At 45.2% G+C, this 24,514-nt stretch overlaps 1 protein-coding gene across 5 annotated transcripts in view; it reads left to right on the top strand.

The window, feature by feature from the left end:
- TENM4 (teneurin transmembrane protein 4) overlaps nucleotides 1–24,514 on the top strand; it is a 632,564-nt gene that overhangs the window by 403,208 nt on the left and 204,842 nt on the right. For all 5 annotated transcript variants that reach the window (XM_088668429.1, XM_088668426.1, XM_088668427.1 and 2 more), the window contains 3 exons: nucleotides 6,083–6,335; nucleotides 13,513–13,611; nucleotides 16,566–16,801. In XM_088668429.1, coding sequence (XP_088524555.1) covers nucleotides 6,083–6,335; nucleotides 13,513–13,611; nucleotides 16,566–16,801 — 588 coding nt within the window. The remainder of the gene's footprint in view (nucleotides 1–6,082; nucleotides 6,336–13,512; nucleotides 13,612–16,565; nucleotides 16,802–24,514) is intronic.

Genomic DNA, 24,514 nt, shown 5'->3' on the forward strand with positions numbered 1-24,514 from the left:
GTTGATTCATTACTTTAATGGAGGCATAAGTAGGTTGTTAATCTGATTTCCTATATAACCCTGAAGAGTGCCGTTTCGGAGGGGAACATCGGGATGCCTAATGCAGCACAAATGTTATTTTCTTACTGCAGAAATGTGTATTTCATTATGCTATAATCATTGCTCAGGATTGGAGAAGATAAGCGCGTGTGTGCGAGAGAGAATTATGCTCTTTAATCAGTTATTCAGTTACCTCCCCAGGAGGGGTTTGAGGTAATATCACTGATTTGCATTTTTAAAGCGTCTCGATCTCCTCCAACCCACATGCTCAGACAGAGGAAAGGACCAAGCTGCTTCATTGAGGGTGAAGTAGTGAGGCCAAATCTTCTGTGTTTGTGCGAAGGAGGCTGGCGTTGCAATCTAACCGGCAGCAGTAGCTCTGGCGCTTCAAGAACCGTTTTTCCTAATATTACTGCTAACTCATAGTGTCTTCAGGAATCTCCATTTGGCTCTTGCAAAGCATGCTTTGTGAAATCCAAATAAACTTGTGGAATTCACTGCCACTAGATGTGGCAAGGGCTTCTTCACTCAGGTGACTTTAAGGAAGAATTTGACAAACTGGTGGAGATTTTATCAACAAGTGTTAGCTCTGATGGCTCAGTGGAAACTTCATGTTCAGAGGTGTAGTGCAGGGGGAATACAGTGGAGCACCGCTCCAACCTCTGCCTTCTTTTTTGCAAAGCAGGAACAGGGTTTACCTTGCAGCTGGGTAACTGAAAGAGTCTCCTTGCTCTGGCAAGTGAATGAGGTGATAACTAGGATTTCAAGTGTCTTTATGACAGACTAGTGTATTTCAGCCTGTTTCATAAAAGGGCGCTAGAGAGAGAGAGGGAGGGAGGGAGGGAGGGAGGGAGGGAGGGAGGGAGAAGCGAGCGGGGCTTCTCCGGGACGCGCTGCCTGCGCGAGCGAAGGGGAAAAGAATCAGCCGTGAGAGGGGCGAAGTGAAAAAACAGTAGCCGTGAGAGGGGAAAGTTGCGGCTGCATTTACCTCCAGTGACCACCTGAGGTGGTTTGCTGTGGCGGCAGCGGGCACTTTGTGTGTGTGTGTGTGCGAGAGAGAGAGAGAGAAAGAGAAAGAGAGAGAGAGAGAAGCGCACGGGTCTATCTCGCAGCCTCCTCCTCCTCGCACTGCTGCTTAGAAGCGAGTGGTTGGCGGCCGCAGGTAGGTAAATGGTAGGCAGAGGGGTTGGGGGGGAGCGTTCCAAGTCTCTGGTCCAATCCCTGTGTCCATGGGGCACATGCGCAGTAGCGTGGAAACGGGACACAGGGAATCTGGACGCAGAGACACAGGGACTTTATTATATAGGATTAGCATGGAGGGAGTCAGAAGTTGAGGGAAAGAATTGGGCAGAGGCTAGGTACATCTTTTCCTTTCTTTGATGGGGTTACTGCTTCATGCTGGCAGTTTCTATTAAAAGCTAAATGTTGCATTTCCTTTTTTTGAAGAAGAAAAACCCCCCACTGTGTTTTACAACTTGAATCTATGCAGTCAAAAGTAAGTGCCACCAAGTTTACTCTGAAGAAAAGACAAACGGGATTTGCAGTCACACAGAACCTAATACAGTGGTCATTATGCTGTTTACCACTGTCTAGAAAATAATGCCTGTGTTTTTTTGTCTCTCTTTGGGGACTGGCATGCTCCTGCAGTTCTAAATTAACCACTCTTACCTCTGTTCCGAGAGAGTCTTCATACTCTAGACCCTAACAATTTCATTTAGTTAATTCCATTTACGAATCTCTTCCTACACGACATCTAGAAGCAATTTAATAGAAACATCAACAATTAAAACATGCATAAAGCAGTTACATAGATAGAGGCAATTTATATACTTTCAAATCCAATACAGATGCAGAACAGGGGTTAAAATCTCCAGGCAAAAGCCTAGTTGAAAAAGGAAGTTCTTCCGTAGGTGCCAAAGAGACAAGGCAGAAATATGATTCTCCTCATTCAATCTACACAACAACCCTGCAGTGTAGGTTAGGCTAAGAGACAGTGACTGTCTCTCGAGGTCACATAGTGAGCTTTGTTGCTGAGTAGGAGATTTGAACTCTGGTTTCCCAGGTCCTAGTCCAACACTCCAGCTGTGGTCTAAACCACTGAGCCTCTTGGGCTTGCCAATTGGAAGTCGGCAGTTCAAATCCGTGCGATGGGGGCGAGCTCCCCTTTCTCTGTCTCAACTTCTGCCAACCTAGCAGTTCGAAAGCATACCAGTGCTAGGAGATAAATAGGTACCATGGCCGCAGGGGTGGTGGTGGTGGTGGTAAATGGCATTTCCATGCACTCTGGCACTCGTCACGGTGTTCCGTTGCTCCAGAAGCGGTTTAGTCCTGTTGGCCACATGACCCGGAAAGCTGTCTGTGGACAAACGCCAGCTCCCTTTGCCCAAAAAGCGAGATGAGCACCACACCTCATAGTTGCCTTTGACTGGGTCCTTTCCTTTTACCCCAACACTCCAGCCACTACACCATACTGGTTCTCTTCAAAGCATCCATCTGGGTATTGTGCAAGGTTGGGCAAGGCTTGCTAAATGAAACTTCCATGTTCAACAGCAGTGCATAGAATGCATTGGGGGAAATCCTGTAGAACGGCTGTTACCTTCAAGCCCTGGACTGTGAGCTTCCCATAGCCATCTGGCTGTCGCTTTGTGGATGCAGAATTTAGACAAGCCTTGGTCTGATCCAGCAAAATAGTTCATGCATTCCTTGGGAAAATGCTAACCTTATATAGCTGACAATCTTCAGAGAGGTAGCCGTGTTAGCGTCTCACGACTAAGGCAACATAGGGAGTTTCGAGGCACAGGAAAGACTGGGACATTTATTGCGAGAGAGCTTTCCTGGACTTTGGTCCACAGAAACGTACACCGTAATAAATCTGCCAGTCTAAAAGGTGTGTCACGGTACAGGTATTCTCCGAAAGCGTTGCTTTCCTGCGGTAATTTGCGGCACTCAGATTTCACAGGATGTTTAGTTAAGGGCTACGATTTGAGAACTTGAAAAGAGCGAGAAAAAGAAAAAAAGCTTTAGAAATCCCTTTTTTAATCCCAGTCAAGGTATATTACAATTGCAATGCTGAAACATGACATAAGTGTGCATGAATATAGTCGAAAGGCTCTAGGGCTCAGCATGAGGGGGTATGTGTGGAATAGTAAATGACTATCCGGGAAAGGAATGTACCTTATAAATCCCTGTGGGGGGAAATCACACTGGCAGGAGCTGGAGAAATTTGCTGCTTTGCATTTAGGGAAGAAATTGGAGAAACTATGTAAACAGAGAAGAGAAGCGACACTTTCCGCCTACCTTAATTCAAAAGTCATTGTCAGTAATAGCAACCGGTATTACGAGGATGCAAAATAGGAATTTACCTAGCAGCATTATAGAAGCAGAGTCTGACTTGGATTGCGGCTAGTAGGAAGAGTCAGCCAGTAAACTAGGAACTTCGCAGGAAATACGATTATGACAATATATATCTGGGCGCCAGGGGCGGTGTCAGAAGAGAGGTACTGTAGCTTGCTTTGCATGAGACAGAGCAGCAGAGACTTACAGTGTCTGTATCATATTTACAGGTAGGTAGCCGTGTTGGTCTGAGTCGAAACAAAATAAAAAAATTCCTTCAGTAGCACCTTAAAGACCAACTAAGTTTTTATTTTGGTATGAGCTTTCATGTGCATGCACACTTCATCAGATACACGTAAGTCAGCAGACCCTTATGTATAGTCAGAGGGTGGGGGTGATGGGAATGGGTGATGGGCGGATAGGAGTGGTAAACCTGTTGATGACTGTTAACGACTGTTAATGACTGCAATTGGTCTTGCGGGGGGGGAGCAAGGGCTGAGGTGCTAAGGAAAGCTTGATCAATGAGATAAGAATCCTATGTCTCTGTTCATTCCAGGCGGCTCCATGGTTTTAAGCTTGCTAATGAGTTGCAATTCAGCAACTTCTCTTTCCAGTCTGTTTCTGAAATTTTTCTGTAATAAAACAGCTGCTTTGAGATCTTGTATAGAATGTCCTGGGAGATTGAAGTGTTCTCCTACTGGTTTTTCAGTCTTATGGTTCCTGATGTCAGATTTATGTCCATTTATCCTTTGGCGTAGGGTTTGGCCTGTTTGTCCAATATAGAGAGCTGAAGGGCACCGTTGGCATTTGATGGCATACACAATGTTAGAAGATGAGCAATTAAATAGTCCTGAGATGATATGTTGGATGTTGTTGGGGCCAGTAATGATGTTGTCCGGGTGTATGTGGCAGCAAAGTTGGCATCTGGGTTTATTGCAGGCTCTGGTACCAGTGTCCATGTTAAGTCTGGTGGTTGTATTATTGTGGGTGAGGAGTTGTTTAAGATTGGGTGGTTGTCTGTAGGCAATGAAAGGTATTCCTCCCATCATACTTGGTTTGTTTATGAATATTGTAAGCATAACATAGTGGAAGCAGAAAGACTGCTGTAGCAGGTGACACAACTATTATACCTGCGTCAAATTGCCAAGTAGAACCAAATGATGCTTTGGCTTGGTCGAGCTAAAAGAAAGCTGCTTCTTTCCAAATTTAATTGGCGCAATCTTCCCTGCTGTCTTTTTGCCCCCCCCCCAACCACCCAAAATAAGGGTGAGTTTGAGAGTGCAAGGACTTGTGAGACTTCTGCATCTCATTTGTGGCCATCAATCTCCTTTCCTTAGTCTATACGCACACATTAGTTTCAAAGTAGATGATATTCCTGTGCACAATTAATAAATTGAACTGAAAAGCTTTAAATACCGTATTGGCCCGAATATAAGACGCACCTGCAAATAAGGTACACCTTTAAAATTTGGCGGCTTGAGCCAGGATCTTAGTGGTAAGGAAATGGAAAAGTGAGAACTTGCCTACAGTAGTAGAATGGCAAGCACTTCTGCTGGAATATTTACAGCTCGCAAAATTAACCAACTCAATAAGAGAAGGACCATCACAAAAAATATCAAAAGAATGGAGTACCTATAAAAGTACCTAAAAATGTATTATCCAAACAATTCTTTACTAGCAGAAATAGAGTAACGTTTGAAAGGTAGAAAGAATAGGAAAAAAGAAAAAGAAGGAAACAGGAAAGTTAGAACATCAACCCGTGGCATTGAAGGAATTTGATATTGTATAATTAGGAGGTCTGGAAGTAGATAAGACATAACAGGAAGAGATATATCAGTCATAAGCCGTTCACGTTGCAAATAATTTTTTTGTGTTTGGTTATATATTATTTACATAATTCTTTTTTGTAACTTTTGCTTTTGAGATGAATTTGTTGAATCGGAAAACATTCTGTATATCGAAGACAATTTGTACAAACTTCTTTTTAGACAATAAAGTTTATTTTAAAAAATAAAAAAATAAAATTTGGCGGCTTGGGGGTGGCTTGGGAGCCGTGGACAGGACGGGCGCTGTAGCCCCGCACTCCCAGGCTGCTCTCGGGGGGGGGGGGGGTGGAGTCGTGCCACTTTGCCAGTAGCGTAAGGCAGGCACCCCCAAACTGCGGCCCTCCAGATGATTTGGCCTACAACTCCCATGATCCCTAGCTAACAGGACCAGTAGTCGGGGAAGATGGGAATTGTAGTCCAAAACATCTGAAGGGCCAAAGTTTGGGGGTGCCTGGCGTAAGGTCATGAATATAAGCCACACTTTAACTTTTCATGATCAGAATGGGGGGGGCTTATATTCGGGCCAATACGGCAAAAAAAAAAAAATTCGGGCCAATACGGTGCAGTAAAAAAATACTGTGAAATTAAACTGGCAAATTGCCTCAAGGAGCTACAAAAACCTCTTGGCTGTTGGAATATAGGGTATAAGATGATAATGGGAAAGCATGTGTTTTGTTTAAAAATGCAACAATATAAAAGTGAGCTTGCATACACTTTTACCAAAATGAGTCGCGGGAAAGGTATTGCCTCACCTGTAGGGGAACACCAGGGATTCATGTGCCAGATGCCTTAGTTTCCACGATGGAAGAAAAGTAGGAAGAGAGATGTCCGAAAGTAAATGGTTCTCGAAACTCACCAGTGGGGTGTTTTTGTTTCCCCCGTAGATCATCCGCCGAGTCTTCAGAACCACTCCAGGCTCCGAACCCCCCCGCCTCCACTTTCCCACGCTCACACGCCAAACCAACATCACGCGGCCTCCATCAACTCTCTTAATCGAGGGAACTTCACCCCGCGCAGCAATCCCAGCCCCGCTCCGACGGACCACTCCCTTTCTGGAGAGCAGCAAGCTGGGACGCAAGAGCCCACCCATGCTCAGGACAACTGGCTGCTTAACAGTAACATCCCCCTCGAGACAAGGTAAGTCCATTTGTGGCAGGCATCTAGTCCTCATGAATGTAGAGAAAAGGCTGAAAGTTATGTCTAGGGCACCAAAGAAATGGATGGGGCTGACCGTAATCTGGAGATGGGGATTTGGGCTTTGCGCATGTATGTTCATTATCTCTATCCATGGATATATTTTATAGCAACACCTCCAGCTGTCCTGAAAGTATGAAGCCTATTCCTCTGCCCTTCTGAAGCTGAACTTTTGAATCGACATTGGCTTGACTTGGACCCCTTGGTCTGCTTAGCCCAGGGCTCTCTCAGGTGTGGATCAGCGGCAAGGAATAGAATTTATGCTAAACAGATAAATATTTGCAAATGGATTTCATTTGCATGGCGCCTTCTGAGCGTAACATTTGCATTTTCCTTAGCGCAGAGTTTCGTTTTTTGCCAGAGTGCCGAATGCAAACATCTCTCCCATCTGCTGCTGTCCCTCTTGTTGAGAGAAGGGGGTGGGAAGGAAGAGCGATTTGCCTGCTCCCTCCCATCTTCTCACCAAGGACAGGTTGTCTTCATTTTTGTTTGGCTTGCTCTACTGAGCGCCGATTCGCTTCTCTGCGCCGCAGGAAGGTGTCGTGGGAAGCTTCGCTAACGTAGTGGTCACTTCATGCCATCGAGGCATTCGTAGTGAGTTCCAGCACCTCTTTTTCTAGAAAAATAGCACTGGAACAGAGTATAACTGTTTAACTGTTTGGAATCAATCAGTCAATAGAATAGTCCAGCATTGTTTGTTCAGACTGGCAGCAATTTTCCAGCTTCTCTAGCATAATAATAATAATAATAATAATAATAATAATAATAATAATAATAATATTTATACCCCACCCACTCACTTCTGCTGTGCCGTCTGGCCTCCTCCTCCTCCTCTTAATTTATTATTTCTACCCTGCCCATCTAGGTGGGTTTTCCCAGCCATTCTGGGCGGCTCCCAACAAAAGATTTAAAATACATTAAAACATCAGTCATTAAAAACTTCCCTAAACAGGGCTGCCTTCTAAAAGTCAGATAGTTGTTTATTTCCTTGACATCGGATGGGAGGGCGTTCCACAGGGTGGGCGCCACTACCGAGAAGGCCCTCTACCTGGTTCCCTGTAACCTCACTTCTCGAAGTGAGGGAACCGCCAGAAGGCCCTCGGAGCTGGACCTCAGTGTCCGGGCAGAACGATGGGGGTGGAGATGCTCCTTCAGGTATACTGGGCTGAGGGATTTTAGGGCTTTAAAGGTCAGCACCAACACTTTGAATTGTGCTCAGAAACGTACTGGGAGCCAATGAAGGTCTTTCATGGGGCTTCTTTCATGTAGAGCACATCCTCTGCCACCAAATTTTGGCTCTTCCTTACTTTCAGTGGGGACTCAGTTTAGCTTTTGTTTCCTTTTTTTAGTAGTAGTAGTAGTAGTATCTTCATAGCTTATTCCTGACGCATTTTTACTTCGACGAAGAGAAAGAGGAAATTGCCTCGCAGTCGTCTTCCACAGTTTGGAAATATCATCGGCGTTAACCGTAGCTTGTAAGGCTATTTCCCCCATTTAAAACGGGAATGAGAAACATAAATTCAAAATGGGCTTACGGGTGCGTGCGTTCTTTTGTATAGCTTTGTCCCCCTGAAGCGGAATAAATCAATATCCTATTTAAGAAACTGGAATCAGTCAATATATTGAAGAGATTTAGCTTCCTAGCTGTGCCGATCACAGCGAGTATAATTGTAGTCTACCGTGCAGGGAAACTTGATCTTGTTAAGACATAATGGGGGAGATGTCATCGGATGCATTTTCCACTGCCTAAAATATTGCTCCGGCAAGTCTGGAACCCTACAAAGCACCACATCAATCAATTAGTATCTTTCCCCATTAGTCTCTCCCTCCACTTCCCCGAGTTCCTTTGCCACATCTCTTTCCTTGCCTTCTGTCTTTGGATAATTGCATGTTACAGGTGAGTCTTTATTGCTCCTAAGAAACTCCCATCACTTTTAAAAGTGCTGTCAGCCACAGGGTGTCAGAAACCGCTGCAAATGTACCCAGAGTCTATGGGCACATCTAATCGCATCTAATTTGGGGGCCCTGGTGTGTTTCTGACCTCTTTACTGCCCCCTCCCACTTTTGCCACTGAGCATTACAATACTGCCATCTATCAGATCAGGCTAGTTATCCATCTAATCCAGTATTGTCTGCTCTGACTGGCAGTAGCTTTCCAGGATCTTAGACTGGGGCCTTTCTCATGCGAGAACACTAAAACCCATCTATACCAAATGGAGCTGAGTGCTGGAAGATTCGAGACAGACAAGAGAAATTGCTTCTTAATGAAGCTCATAGGTAAACTGTGGAACTCTCTCCCACAAGAAGCAGTGATGGCCATCAGCTTGGATGGTTTTAAAAGAGGGATTAGACCAATGCATGGGGGGACAAGGCTAGACATGGCTACTAACCACATTGGCTGTGTTCTCCCTCCATTGTTGGAGTTTGGCTCTGAATACTAGTTGCTGGGAATAGCAGGTGGCAGTGCACTTTTGGCTCAGTCCTGAAGATTCCCCAGAGGCAGAATGCTCTTATGTTCTTCTGCTACCTGATCTTCTCAACTGGAGATGCCATGGACCTTGGACCGATTCAGCATGAAATTAGCTCCAGCCTTTCATTGAAGCAAATTGTCTCCTTGGAACTGTCTGTGGTGCTGAAACTGCTGCCTGACCAAACTACCTGATCTTCTCAACTGGAGATGCCATGGACCTTGGACGGATTCAGCATGAGATTAGCTCCAGCCTTTCCTTGAAGCAAATTGTCTCCTTGGAACTGTCTGTGGTGCTGAAACTGCTGCCTGACCAAACTACTGCCGGACGTCTCGCATTTCTTGGATTATCAGTCTCTGTCACAACGTGCATATATAATAATTTATTACTTATACCCCGCCCATCTGGCTGGGTCTCCCAGGCCCTCTGGGCGGCTTCCAACAGGAGATTAAAAATACATCAAAACATCAGTCATTAAAAAAACTTCCCTAAACAGAGCTACCTTCAGATGTCTTCTAAAAGTCAGGTAGTTGTTTACTCCTTTGACATCTGATGGGAGGGCGTCCTACAGGGTGGGGGCCACCACTGAGAAGGCCCTCTGCCTGATTCCCTGTAACCTCACTAATCTCAATGAGGGAACCTCCAGAAGGCCCTCGGAGCTGGACCTCAGTGTCCGGGCAGAACGATGGGGGTGGAGATGCTCCTTCAGGTATACTGGGCAGAGGCCATTTAGGGCTTTCAAGGTCAGCACCAACACTTTGAATTGTGCTTGGAAATGTACTGGAAGCCAATGCAGGTCTTTCAAGACTGGTGGTATGTGGTCTCGGCGGTTGCTCCCAGTCACCAGTCTAGCTGCCACTAGGTGTTCGGTGACTGCGCTGTTTTTGTGGATTTGAGCTGTGGGATGCCTCTCAGGAACAGGGGAGGTGACTAAGACCCTCCCTCCTATAGAGTGTTCTTACCTTTGCTCAAAGGCACACATGCAACACTTTTCAAACTTGAACCACACGTGCAGTAGGAAGGAGGCAGAGATGGGACAGGACTTGGGGGTGGCCTGCAGTGCTCAGTTGCCTTGTGTCACATTCCCCTTCTTCTTTGCTATATCTTGTAGCACGAGGGGACTTGGTGGAGGTGTATAACATTTTGCGAGGTGCGAATAAAGTTGACAAAGGGTTTCTCCCCCTCTCATTACTGGAAAACACGGGAAATCCAGTGAAACTGAATGTTGGAAGATACAAGGCAGGGAAAGAAAATACACACATCACAGAGTTAAAGCCACTCCCACAATCAGTACCGGTAATGATGGACACCAACTTGGAGGGATTTGAAAGATTAGACAGATTCATGGAAGATAAGGCTGATCATAAGGCAGCATGTCTATCTATCAGTTGCGGACAATCGCAAGTGGGGAGGGTGCTGTTGTGGCACCCGGTTCCTGCTTGCGGACTTCCCAAGTTGGCCACTGTGAGACAAAGATGCTGGACTAGACTTGAACAGCCAGACACTTCCTACATTCCGAGTAATGACATCACACCGTTCTTCCACGTTACCTGTACGTGGAAGAGGGGAGCGAGCTGAGATGGGTTCCTGTTTTAGCATTGTTCTTTATTAAGTCCTAGCTGCTTGCTCTCTCGGGAACAGGGCATGAATACAAAGAATATCACCCCCCCCCCCAAAAAAAAAGACTTGGGAATATGCCCGAGTTTCAAAAATAAAGCCATCATTCTTAGCAGGGTTTTTGCAGATTTCTTAACTCCTTCCTATTTGATTTTTTTCCCCCTTCATCTTGGCTGGGAGGGCTCCCTCCCCTCTCCCTCCTCCGCTAAGCCCCTTCCTTCTTCTATTCTGTTATTGACGCTTGCATTAAACATTATACAACCCAACATCCTGCCTGGCGTTATATTGGCAATCTCCTGCTGAAATGTACAGTTCCATTGTAGAAACCCATCTTTACACACAGGCTTTTAACTACTGATAAATTCATATTTATATCCTCGCTGCTACCGTTCTTAGTGGTGCATCCATCAAAAGCACTCTTTTTTTAAAAAACTGCCTTCTTCTTCTTAATATGCTGGGCTTGGTTTTTAACGGTTACCGAGTCCATGTTTCGGCTCACGCAGTTCGATCCTCTTCGCCGCAAAGCTATAAACGTGAATTGTTTTTCTCTTCTCACGATCAGGAAGTGGCATTCTGATGGCACTTTGTAGAGCAAGAGCGGGGAACCCAAGACTCTTCAAATGTTGCTAGACCCCGTACTGACATCATTTGCAACCCACATGACCAATAGCCAGGGGTGATGGGGCCTGGGGTCGAGCAATATGCAAGGCAGCGAATAAAGTTTTGTTCCAAGCCTCATTGGTTCACAGAATACAATCAAAATCTAAAACCACAAAATACGTAATTAAAATAAAAGCAACAACTGCTGCTTATGTTGGCCAAGACTGAGGGTGGGGAGAGCAATAATTGACTGGATTTTCATCGTGCCAGCCGCTGGTCCCTGGGGAAACCTTGATGGTTGCAAGAGCACGCTTCACCCTGGCAGATCTCCCTGCCAGCAGAGCCAAGTGGAGAGACACCTCCACCACACCCAGACCTTCTCTAGCATGGTGGATCAGGTCTGAATCCAAGGCAGTATGTTTTGGTAAAGCTGGAAAGGAAGACCCTAATAATAATAATTTATTATTTATACCAGGCATCCGCAAACTTCGGCCCTCCAGATGTTTTGGACTACAGTTCCATCATCCCTGACCACTGGTCCTGTTAGCTAGGGATCATGGGAGTTATAGGCCAAAACATCTGGAGGGCCCACAGTTTGGGGATGCCTGATTTATACTCTGCCCATCTGGCTGGGTTTCCCCAGCCACTCCTGCAGCTTATTTCAAGATAGGAAGGCTGTCCTCTAATGTTAGGGCATTCATAGTAAACCACTGCTGTAAGGAATCTCCTCCACTCCAGCCTCATCTGCATATCAAGGTATGATCCCCCTGTTTACATGGTTGCTTATTCTTGGATGAAATAAGGGTTGACTCAAGAGCTCCTGACCTCGCCGGGAGTGACCTTTGTTGACTTGTTTTCAATTGGCTCCAGTGTCTGATTCAGCTTTTGAATTTTAAGCAAACCAGAGGTTGACGTGAGTTCAAGGGTGCTTATTCAGGGGATGTGTACAGGGCATAATTATGTTGTCTGCCTGTTTTCCTGGATAAAATGAATTGGTACTGATGTGTCTCAGGCTGTATACATTAGGAGTGAAAAACGAGACACAGACTTGTAACTCTCGAATGTTTCTTGAACTATGTGTTCCAGTGATACAAGGTAAGGATATTGTTGGGGGGGGGGACTTGTGTTAGGCGTTAACAATTCGCCTTGCAGCGGCAACGTGAAATGTAACCCAAAAGAAGAAAGAGAATGAGATTCAGTCTGATTGAATTCTTATCTGCGGATCGGCGAGAATAGGGTTTCTCTAGGAAGATTATTGACTGACTGGCGTAGTCTGTCTTCTTGCCGGAGCACCCACAGAGGCAGACTCATTACTAGGGACGCTTGCTGTGAGAAATTAAGACGTCCAGTGGATTAGATAGATTCATGCTTGATGGGTTTGGACAGCTGCGTTGGCAGCAAAGCCATGAAATGCGAACATGGACACCAAACAATGTTTTGTGCTCACAGATCTGTATGTATATGTGTGTGTAGATGTAGCTACCTATTGCATTGAATGTCTGAAATCTGATGAATGTTGGCATTTACCTGTGACGGTTGGCAATCCCAGATGAATTCTGTGAATGTCTGAAAACTCAAAAGAGGATAACACGGCTGAGTGTTCTTATCACCCAAGCGTAATAGTTGGCATTCACCGACAAAAGGAATTCTCTCATGTTCCCAAAGTTCGTGTCGGGTCCATACCTTCCAAGTCCCGGACTGCAGAATCTGGGACCGGCAGCTGCGTGACACCGGAAGTTGCGTAGACCCAACTTCCAGTGTTGGTGTCGCTTTGCCCATTTATGGGCACCAAAAATGGCCGCCGCCGGCTTCGAAAGTCACGTCTACGCATGTCCGGAAGTGCGTAGACACAACTTCCGGTGTCGCTCTGCCCATCTACGGGCACCAAAAATGGCCGCCGCCGACACCGGAAGTCTCGTCTACACACTTCCGGATATGCGTAGACGCGACTTTCGAAGCCGGTACCGGCCATTTTCTGTGCCCATAGATGGGTAAATCAGGGGGTGGAAATGGCCACCAGCAGGAGAATATAAGGGAGAATAACGGGAGACGAAGTGATACGGGGGACCGCTGGGAAAAGGTAAGAAAAAACGGGGGTTTCCCGGGGAAAACGGGGTACTTGCCAGCTATGGACGGGTCACCAACCTTGAGGCGTGAATGCGAACATTCAACAAATGTTAAGATCTTCATGGCAATACACACACGTATATATTCTTGTGTGTGTGCGTACATAGAATAGATGTGTGTATATATATGGAAGTGAACATTCACCAATGCTATATATGTATATGTTGTAACATGCTATACATATCAATGAGTGCCCCGTCATTCTAATCCCATGCACAGCTGCACTATAACCATTTGTGGGTTTATGAGGTCACACTTCATAGATGCATGTCTCACTTGGCTTCATTCATGTTTCCATATGTATGTAGAAACATAGCAAAGCAGACATTCCTAGAGACATTGCAGGACAACCTCATTGAGATGGACATTCTCACCTCCTCCCGACATGACGGTGCTTTCAATGATGGGTACGTTGACGCTTAATCTGGTCTTTGCTCTCTTAATATTGCAACCATTCCCCGGTCCTCTGCATGACAAATTAATCCATCATATTATTATTTCCCCCCTCACTTTCTTGTCTCACGTAATCTATCCCCCCCACCCTACTTTCCTCTCTTCCCCTCACCTCCCCCCCCCAAAAAAAGTCGTAATAAGAACAATGAGGTCCGTGACAGTATGGAACACAAATTGTCCTGCACATATTAATGGCAGCCTCGTTAATATGCCAATCCATAGCATCTCATTGGCTTCCTCCTGACACCTTGAAAGCCATTTCACTAACACAGAGGCAGCTGCAGTGGGATAGCAGGTCTTCTAAGACATGTCACTGTGTTTTGCTTTGTGCTTCATTTGAGATGCTTTAAATGTCCTAATCTGATGTTTTCCAGGTTTCATGTCTGAACTTTGGGGTGGGGAGTTTTGTGTCCGTTTGACAACAGTGGTTGTTTGCTTCAACGGCACTTTTTTTTTCACGTGTCCATCATTTTGATTGGAGAAGTTGGCATATATTTCAGGGAATCGTGGAGCTGGTAACATTCCGTTTCCCTACGGGGGTGGTGTCCCTTTTGGTAAGAGCCAGTGGGACTGCATCCAGTGAAGTCTTTGCACTCATGGAACAACGTCCACTCATGCAAACAAATTTAGCTCCATCTCCTCCTCTTGCACACCCCTGCACCCCCTTCCAAATTTGTTGGGGGTGGGTGGGTGGACCCAGAGAATATTTGGAGGGTGGGTGTGCAAAGGCCTGCAGGTTCCATTGCATGAGCAGAAGTCATTCTGCAACTAGAATGCAGCCGGTTTTTTAAAAGAAAAATCCTGATCAGTGCAATTGATCAGGATGGTTTTAACTCCTAGCTGCTTATTCTGTACCTGGTCTCAGGGCTGTGGTCCTGAAGGCAACTTCCCCAGCAGCAGGTCTAGGGCTGGTCAGTACCTGGATAGGTGAGCTGCCTATGGAAACCTTATGTATGCCATCTGGGCCTTCACAGAAAAACGGGAGAATGTCACTTTGGACCACATACCAGTGATCCATCTTGCAGCAGGTTTTCTCAACCTTGGGTCCCTAGGTGTTGTTGGACTACAACTCCCATCTTTCCTAGCCAACATGGCCAGTGGTCAGAGATGATGGGAATTGTTGTGGATGATGATGATGATGATTGAATTTGAGTACCATCCTTCATCCGAAGATCACAGGGTGGTGCACAAAATGAGAACACAAAATACAGTGGTACCTCTACTTACGAATAACTCTACTTACAAATATTTCTACTTACGAATGGAGCTCCATCCGCCATCTTGGATGTGGTTTAGATAGGATTTTTTTCTACTTACGAATTTATAGATAGGGTTGCTTCTACTTAAGATGTTTTTCTCCCAATGCATTCCTATGGGATTCGACTTACAAATTTTTTCGACTTACAAATGTGTGTTCGGAACGCATTAAATTCGTAAGTAGAGGTACCACTGTACGTAATAAAAACAAGGGCAAGAACATGCATAACACAAAAAACAACAAAGGAAACGAATAACTTGCCTCCCACAAACACATTTAAAAGGCCATAGATTATTTAATCAGCCCAAGGCCTGGTTATAAAGGAACATTTTCACCTGGTGCCTAAAGGTGTATAATGAAAGCGCCAGGCGAGCTTCCCTGCGGAGAGCATTCCACTAACGGGGAGCCACTGCAGAAAAGGCCCCGTTCTCGTGTTGCCACCCTCTGGACCTTTCATGGAGGAGGCCCACAAAGAAGGGCCTCAGATGATGATTGCATGGTCCTGGTCAGTTCATACGAGTTGTGGTTCAAGATCATCTGGGGACCCAGTGCTGAGAAAGGCTGAGCTAGAATATTCAGGGTTGGCCAACCAAGGTGCCTTAGGAAGAGGTTCAGCAAGGAGATCATGGTGGTGACCAGAAAGTTGTGTGAATGCAGCGCAGGATGAGACACCTGCAGGGGAGACTTTGCATCAGACAGCCTTATCCTCACCCATGTTGACTGGCTCTCTCAATGGTGTAAGCCCACTGATATCTCTCCTGCAAACATGCCCCTCTCTCATCTCCACTCGGGGGTAACACTAGGCTGGGAATCCCCCTTTGCTTCTTGTAATGTGGAGTTGTACCCTTAAACCGGCACATCCTGCCATTATTGCTGCTGCTTCCTTCCGTTTTGACGAGAAAACATCTCCCAGTGTATACCAGCTCGGCTTTGGGTGGTGCCCTTCTCTTTACGGAGAGAGTACAGGAAAAACGTCAAGATCCGCCACAGGGGCGCCAAAAGACCACCACCGACAAAAATCTCAACACTTGTCACAAAATGGCAGTGGCGCAAACGTAACACGCATCATCCTTCACTCTGCGCAGTGTAGTAGATAACATTTGGGGACACACTCTCACACAACTAGCGAAGGCTGGTCTGTTTGGGCAAGTGGGTCAGTGTCCCACCAGCCTCAGCCTGGCATCCTCCCTTTGTCACTTGCCTGCCTTCTTATTTACAGCCAGTCAGGAGAGTGGATCTGTGTGTCATTAACTCTGGATCCACCTTCTCTTGGTCTCCCTGAGTTCTGCTCATTGGACACCTGCCGCCACTGTATACAACCAATATAATTTGTCCTTTGGCTTTCTTATGGAGACATGAATTAGTAGCTCCAGTGTTTTTTAACAGGCTTACTTTTTAAATTTCAGTGGATGCATTTCATTTCTTTCTTCCTTCTTCTTCTTCTTCTTCTTCTTCTTCTTCTTCTTCTTCTTCTTCTTCTTCTTCTTCTTCTTCTTCTTCTTTCTGCTTCTTTCCTGTTTTTACAAAACCTTTGTCCTCGATGCATGGCACTGTTTGTGTGTGTGTGTGTGTGTTTAGCCAAGTGCTGCTAAGTTTAAAATCCTCCTTGTGCCTCAATCACGTGCAATCTCTCTCTTTCTCTCCCCACAGGCACTTCCTGTTCAAACCAGGAGGCACCTCTCCCCTCTTTTGTACAACATCTCCAGGATACCCCTTGACGTCCAGCACTGTGTACTCGCCTCCCCCTAGACCTCTTCCCAGGAGTACATTTTCTAGGCCAGCCTTTAACCTGAAGAAACCCTATAAGTACTGTACGTGGAAATGTGCTGCTTTGAGTGCCATCATCATCTCGGTCACACTGGTGATACTGCTGGCTTATTTTATCGGTAAGCTTTCTCCTTCGACCCTTTTCAGTAAAATGAAAATGCCGGTGTTTTTGTTGGGCGATTCTGCTCCTTTGGCCGAGTTGTCCAGAGAGAACCTTCTTTGCCTTGCATACTGTGTGCTGCCTGTAACAAGTTTGATTCCTCCACTGGGGGGAGATGAAGGAATTTGCTGGACAGATCTACTCCCAACCTCTCCAAGGAGCTGATCAATGAGTAAAAGACCCAAATACGTATAGGAAGTCTTCCAGTAGGCATCTGGAACATCAGGATGAGAGCTCCAGAAAAGTGGCTTATGTTTTAAACCAGGGTTTCCCATATTTGGGTCTCCAGCTGTTTTTGGACTACAATCCCCATCATCACTGATTACTGGTCCTGCTAGCCAGGGATGATGGGAGTTGTAGTCCAAAAACAGCTGGAGACCCAAGTTTAGGAAACCTTGCTTTAAACAGTCTGTTGCACCATATGCTATGGGTAAATGCACATTCTGCTCTTAGAGAAATGGAGACACCTACAAATACCTAGAGGGCAAACAGTAAATGACAGCTCACTTGGAGTGGTGGCATGTGTTTACTTCCTTTTTGGTGATTTCTGAATTTTGACAAGGAAACATCTTGTAGGAAGGGAGTGGGGCAGGTTAGTTAGAAGAGTCAGCTTGTCCCCAGAGATTAATACCCATTCTTGATTTCTTTGTTTCCACCCCCTTCTCCGATAAATTAGGTGAATGGAGCTGCAAATGGGGTGGCAATGGTTGGAAGAGCAGTTTGCAGGTTTACCCATCTATGAAATCTGCGTAATTTGGGGCAAAACATTCCAGATACCGTACAAAATCTGGAATATTGTTTATCCGCTTTCGGAATCCTCGCACAATAGCTGGCAAACATGGAAAGTGTCCTTCCTCAATTTCCCAGCTTTTCCAGTACTTTTAAGGCAAGAAAGGATTGTAGACTTTGAGGGGTGGGGACAGTGATCTTTCAGGATAAGAAGAATAACGGCTTTCAACTGTGTTTTCAATAAGCCCAGCCCATTTCTGATTCAATTCTTCTTTGGGGTGCTCTCGGGCACAACAGCCTCCAAACTCTGTTGTGTAATAATTAAATCATCTCTCAGAATTATTGCGTAATTGAGCAGGGAGGCTATCTCCGGAACGTGGTTGTGCCTAAGAGAATCTCTGAAGAATTCAGCTTGTAATGTTTTGGTCTCAGTGAAAACACACATGCCTCTTTGAGCCTGGAATTCTCACCCCCATTCCTTTTCCTGTATTTTCTACCTCCCTGCTGCTCTCTTATCAATGATGCTTCTGCAGTTCAGAAAAGGAGTACTTACATTTTATGCCTCTCTTTTCTCCTTCGCCGAGACACCAGCTTAACACATCAGCCCCAAATTTGTATTTGTTTCCATTCGGGAGAGAAAAAAACCCTGAAACCTTACAAAAAGCAAACAAACCCACAACCCAATAGATGGGGGTGGTTGTGCTTGCTATAATTATGTTCCTAGGACTCTTTAAGCCTAGGTAAAAGCACTTGTTCCCATGCAGCAGAATCGAGCTCCCTGTTGATTTTGCCTTCGCTTCTTCCATGCTATCGAATGGTAAAGCATTAGTGTTATAACGTGCTGCAAGCTGCACATGTGAGTAGAAAATAGGACTTCCCTGCTTGCGTCCCTCATGCATCCAATTTGTTACCAACAGATTATTTCACCTGCTGCTGTATTCTTCTGGCGGATATTTCTTTAATGACCAAATCTCTCTTCCACCCCCAACCCCGGCTCTCAAAAGATTGCCGGTGTGCTTACGGTCACCTCTTTTTTTTTAGCGTGCTCCATAGCAGGAGCAGAAGTGATTAATCAGCGAGCATTAAATTGAGAGCAGCTTGATGGAAGGTGCAGTCACCTTTCATCATTTGCCAAGTATGTCCAACCCCTGCGTCCCATTTATCTTGTGTTATCTTTATGCGCCAAGTAGATGTTGGGACATTATCTCTGAACTTGTCCCTAGTTCATGTAGAACTTCGGCATCCATCAAAAGCAGGCAGGACTTCTTGGCCAGGGGAGGGGTTGTATGTGTGAAAATCTCACTTCTGCCATGCCGTCTGGCTTAATAATAATAATAATAATAATAATAATAATAATAATAATAATACTTTATTATTTATACCCCGCCCATCTGGCTGGGTTTTCCCAGCCACTCTGGGCGGCTTCCAACAAAAGGTTTGAAATACATTAAAACATCAGTCATTAAAAACTTCCCTAAACAGGGCTGCCTTCAAATGTCTTCTAAACGTCGGATACAGTGGTGCCTCGGTTTATGAACACAATTGGTTCCGGAAGTCTGTTCATAAACTGAAGCATTCATAAACTGAAGCGAACTTTCCCATTGAAAGTAATGGAAAGTGGATTAATCTGTTCCAGACGGTCCACGGAGTACTTAAACTGAAGCGTCCATAAACTGAAGCGAACTTTCCCATTGAAAGTAATGGAAAGTGGATTAATCCGTTCCAGATGGGTCCGTGGAGTACTCAACCTGAAGCGTACTTAACCCGAAGCATGGGGGTAATTGGTTCCGGAAGTCTGTTCATAAACTGAAGCATTCATAAACTGAAGTGAACTTTTCCATTGAAAGTAATGGAAAGTGAATTAATCCTTTCCAGATGGGTCCGCAGCGTTCGTAAACCGAAAATTCATAAACCGAGGTGTTCATAAACCGAGGTTCCACTGTAGTTGTTTATTTCCTTGACATCGGATGGGAGGGCGTTCCACAGGGCAAGCGCCACTACTGAGAAGGCCCTCTGCCTGGTTCCCTGTAACCTCGCTTCTCGCAGGCAGGGAACCGGCAGAAGGCCCTCGGAGCTGGACCTCAGTGTCCAGGTTGAACGATGGGGGTGGAGATGCTCCTTCAGGTATACGGGGCCGAGACTGTTTAGGGCTTTAAAGGACAGCACCAACACTTTGAATTGTGCTCGGAAACGGACTGGGAGCCAATGTAGGTCTTTCAGGACCGGTGTTATATGGTCTCGTTGGCCGCTCTCAGTCACCAGTCTAGCTGCCACATTCTGGATTGGTTGTAGTTTCCGGGTCACCTTCAAAGCTAGGCCCACGTAGAGCGCATTGCAGTAGTCCAAGCGGGAGATAACTAGAGCATGCATCACTCTGGCAAGACAGTCTGTGGGCAGGTATGGTCTCAGCCTGCATACCAGATGGAGCTGGTAGACAGCCGCCCTGGACACAGAATTAACCTGTGCCTACATGGACAGCTGTGAGTCCAAAATGTCTTTCCATTTTTTTACATAAGCAATCGGGGGCTGTCCAGTTCACCTGTTCCGTCAGCACAACAATTTACACTTTTGTAACAAAGCATCCACTCTCTCCACACACCCCATCCTCTGTGTGTGCCCCACACCCTATCCAAATTGGTCGAGAGGGTTGGGGGATCCCTTGGAACAGATTTAGGGAGCATTACATGGGGAAGAGAGTTGGAGAGCATTCCTTTGCACAAACAGAAATCCCTGTGCGGACAGGGCCTTTAACATGGCGCTACTTTGGATATAAACCTTAACTTTTTTCATATCTTAATGGTTTTGAAGTATCTTCCACATGCCAAAGTAGATTGGCAAGATTCACCAAAAATAAAGGTGTGGGGGGGATTATTGGCCATGTTATGCTGGTGGGGATCATGAGTCCATGATTTCCAAATTCTAAAAGAATTATTCAAAATCAAAAGTAATTGGTTGAGCCCTGCATAAACATAGTTAATGAGGAGAGCTGCTATCAGGCCCACTGATCTAATCACCATGTTGAGGGGGGGGATTCAGATATTTAATTAGATTTAATGAAAAACTGTGTTTAATTTCAAGTATAATCAATTATTAATTAATGTAATGAGTGACTCTGACTGGGTTTACTAATTAACTCATTTAAAAATTATGAATAACCTTTTCATTTGTAATTATTTTCTACATCCTGTCAAGTTGAGGATAAAAATTGTATCACTAACTAGAAAGCACACACACACACACACACACACACACCCTATAAATCTTTCCTCCACATTTTCCTTTCCTTTCTAAAGTAGAGGTGTCAGAGAAAGTACTTCTTTTGTTTCCTAACTTTAAAAAAGCAAAACAAAAAAACACCAGATTTTTACTTTCTGAACTTTGGGGTGCATTTCTAGGCTTACGGTTTTAAATTGCTTTGCTCTTCTAGGATGATATTTAATCTTTGGTTTTGTAGCACTGATTTCAATTGAGTTGCAGTATTTAATTTTTAAAAAGGTTGACAAAATGCATCTCGTGTTGGCTTTGACTATGTTAAGGAGTGGAATGAGCTTAAGTTCATTGCATTAAAATGTCTAAACAATATCGGATAGTTCGCTCTAGTGTAAAAATTCTACTACTGTGATTAATTTTGTTATCTCAAGAGTGTTGGTGGATATCATTTTCCACTCTCTTCTTAACCCATGGAATGATTTTTTTCCAAATTTATTATGGCATAAACATTCAGGTGCTGGCCATAAATAGCAGGCCACATATTACATTATCATTATTTTGTGAATTACCATGTTTAATTACTGTGCAATATTATCCATTTCTGTACTTTTCCAGCATTTTATTTCCTGCTGACCTCACTGTTTACAGTCCTCCCCGCACCTCTTGCTTGTATATATACCTGCAATTCAAGATGAATCTGATGACATTAACTGTGCTCCACAATAACTTATACCACAATAAATTGGCTAGGCTTTAAGGGTGCCACAAGTCTCTGTTACAGCAGCGGCTTGTGTCCTGCATTGCACAGTTGAGGAATCACTCGATTTAGCACTCATCCAGACGTCCTTTTGTGCAAAGCTTTCCAGGCACATATCCTCACTTCATGTCTGAGAGTTGTTGGTTATTTGTCTTAAGGAAACCCCCATTGTTACTGCTGGAACAGATCCAGTGTTAATCTGCAGAAAATTCCATGTCTAGATGAATAGACAGACGGAGCATCTCAAGAGACGTACCAAAGGTGGCCATTGGAAAAAAAATTGTCTCGGGGGCACAGCTCTCTTAGGTATTTCCTCCCCTCTACCCCTGGGCCTTAGTTTAGGGACCCCTGGGTTAGAGCATGGTGCTGATAACACCAGTACAGTGGTACCTTGATTCTCAAACTTAATCCATTCCGGAAGTCCGTTCCAAAACCAAAGCGTTCCAAAACCAAGGCGCACTTTCCTATAGAAAGTAATGCAAAATGGATTAATCCGTTCCAGACTTTTAAAAACAACCCCCAAAACAGCAATTTTACATGAATTTTACTATCTGACAAGACCAATGATCCATAAAATGAAAGCAATAAACAACGTCACACAATCAATCCATCAGTAGCTGAACTGGGTTCCACATAGTCAAACTGTAAGGGTGACTCCCCTACAGGGAGCCAGCCCCCATCATCCTGACGTCCACCTCGTCAAGTACAGAGAGCACCAGTGGTTCTGAAGGAGCCAGAGGGGGAGGGGGAGGCTCGGAGGAGGAGAGAAATCAGAGGATGGAAAAATGCAGCCAGACGGATGCAGCCAGACGCTTAGAGATGCTGCAGAGCCCGGGCACCGACTGCTGAGGGAGGAAGCTGAAAGGGCATCACTCCTTCCGGGGCCAGAAGTAAGGAGAGTGCCGCAACGCAGGTCAAGGGGGTGGCGTTTTGGGGTGCCCAGACTACTTTGCTGGCGTAGGAACAGACGCACGCCATTGCCGGATTCTGATTCGGGATGAGAGGTTGTGATTCAAGCTGTTTCTACACTGTAAATAAATAGCACAATAAACATCTTTGAAGACAAACTGGACTCAAGCGGAGTTACTCTAGAGTAGCCACGACGGCCCTCTGACACGAACAAAACAAAAAGAGCCGCAAATACAAAAACGCGAAATAAATAGCAAAAACAGACAGACCTCGACATAACACTCAAATCAGAAGTGTGGCACTCAAAACGGAAGCATAACACTCAAAACGTAGCAAGTTCGGCTTCCAAAAACAGTTCACAAACCAGAACACTTACTTCCTGGTTTGCAGTGTTTGGGTTCCAAGTTGTTTGAGTGCCAAGGCATTTGAGAACCAAGGTACCACTGTATTGCGTGTTCGATTCCTGTATATTCCTGCATTGCAGGGACCTGAACTAGATCCCTTTCAACTCTACAATTCAATGTTTCCAACAGCTTTCTGCATCATGCCAAAGGCCCATCTAGCCTAGGATTATGAGAGCTGTTACAGGTTTGGGGCTACATATCCAAATAACTCATTTTCTCCCTATAGTTTCCAATCCAAATTATTAAAAAAATCCGAACAGTAAGATCTGTCCAATTTAAATCCTCCCCCTCCAAAAAATAAAATAAAATGATTTTCTTCCATGTTTGGAATGCATACAGAACACAAAAAGTGGTGTGCATTCATATTATCAACAACAGAACACAACCGAAATTTGTTGTTGTTGTTTAGTCATTTAATTGTGTCCGACTCTTCGTGACCCCATGGACCATAGCACGCCAGGCACTCCTGTCTTCCACTGCCTCCCGCAGTTTGGTCAAACTCATGTTAGTCACTTCGAGAACACTGTCCAGCCATCTCGTCCTCTGTCGTCCCTTTCTCCTTGTGCCCTCAGTCTTTTCCAACATTTTCAAGGGAGTCTTCTCTTCTCATGAGGTGGCCAAAGTATTGGAGCCTCAGTTTCAGGATCTGTCCCTCCAGTGAGCACTCAGGGCTCATAGCTTCTCTGAGCTCATAGCTTCTCTGAGTTATTCAAGCCCCTTTGCCATGACAAGGCAGTGATCCATGAAGGAGCAACCAAAATTAATAAGCATTTATTTCACCCAGATAATTGGGGCAAGGGAAGGGACTATTATTTTTACCTGGTAACCCCCACCTCCTTGATGGTGACGCAACCCTTGTGCACTAACGACATGCAGATTTCGCTTCCGCTCACTGCCAGACCGTTCAGCCTAACGATCTCTCTGCTAATTCCGTCCTAGACTTCCACAATGCAACCCTTGTGAAGTGTCTCTGGGAACTTGAGCCCGACAGTGTTCCATGTCTAGATGAATAGACAGAAGGAGCATCTCAAGAGACGTACCAAAGGTGGCCATTGAAAAATATATATATTGTCTCGGGGGCACAGCTCTCTTAGGTATTTCCTCCCCTCGCCATGCGGATGGTGGGAAACCCCGGAGGCCTTCCTGGCTGCTTTCTAGCCTAATTAACACGCCTCCCTTCATTAAAGAACTTGCACACTCTGGCTCCCATCTGTTGTGGGAGAATAAAGTGCTTGGAAGGTGGTTGAGCTGGAGGAGAATCTGTGCATCCGAAGGATTCCCTCCTCCAGACGAACTACCGCAGTCAATGTGCGAGGCTTTTGTTTTTTGTTTTAAACCGGCTTTCTCTCCGGTTTAAACTTTTTTTTCCCCATCAAATCCACGTCGCTGTGCCAAGAGCCCAGTTAAAAGCAATACTGACTCAGCCACCTTTGAGCTGTTAAAAGCTGCACTTTAACTCTGGGAAGTGAGGAAACTACCTCCAACAAAACCAAGATGGGGAAATTGCTTCCAGTTCCACCCTGCCTCTCTCATCCTTTCCTCCTCTCGTTTCGACGGCTGCTTCAAGCCCGCTGCGAGGACTAAATATAACCCAAAAATAACGTTTTCTTTTGTTCTCTGAATCCGCAGTGCTGTTGGAGCCTGCTAGCTTTTGTTAGGGGAG

Source organism: Zootoca vivipara, chromosome 4 (genome assembly GCF_965207765.1).
Source record: "Zootoca vivipara chromosome 4, rZooViv2.hap1.1, whole genome shotgun sequence".
Lineage (NCBI taxonomy): Eukaryota > Metazoa > Chordata > Lepidosauria > Squamata > Lacertidae > Zootoca > Zootoca vivipara.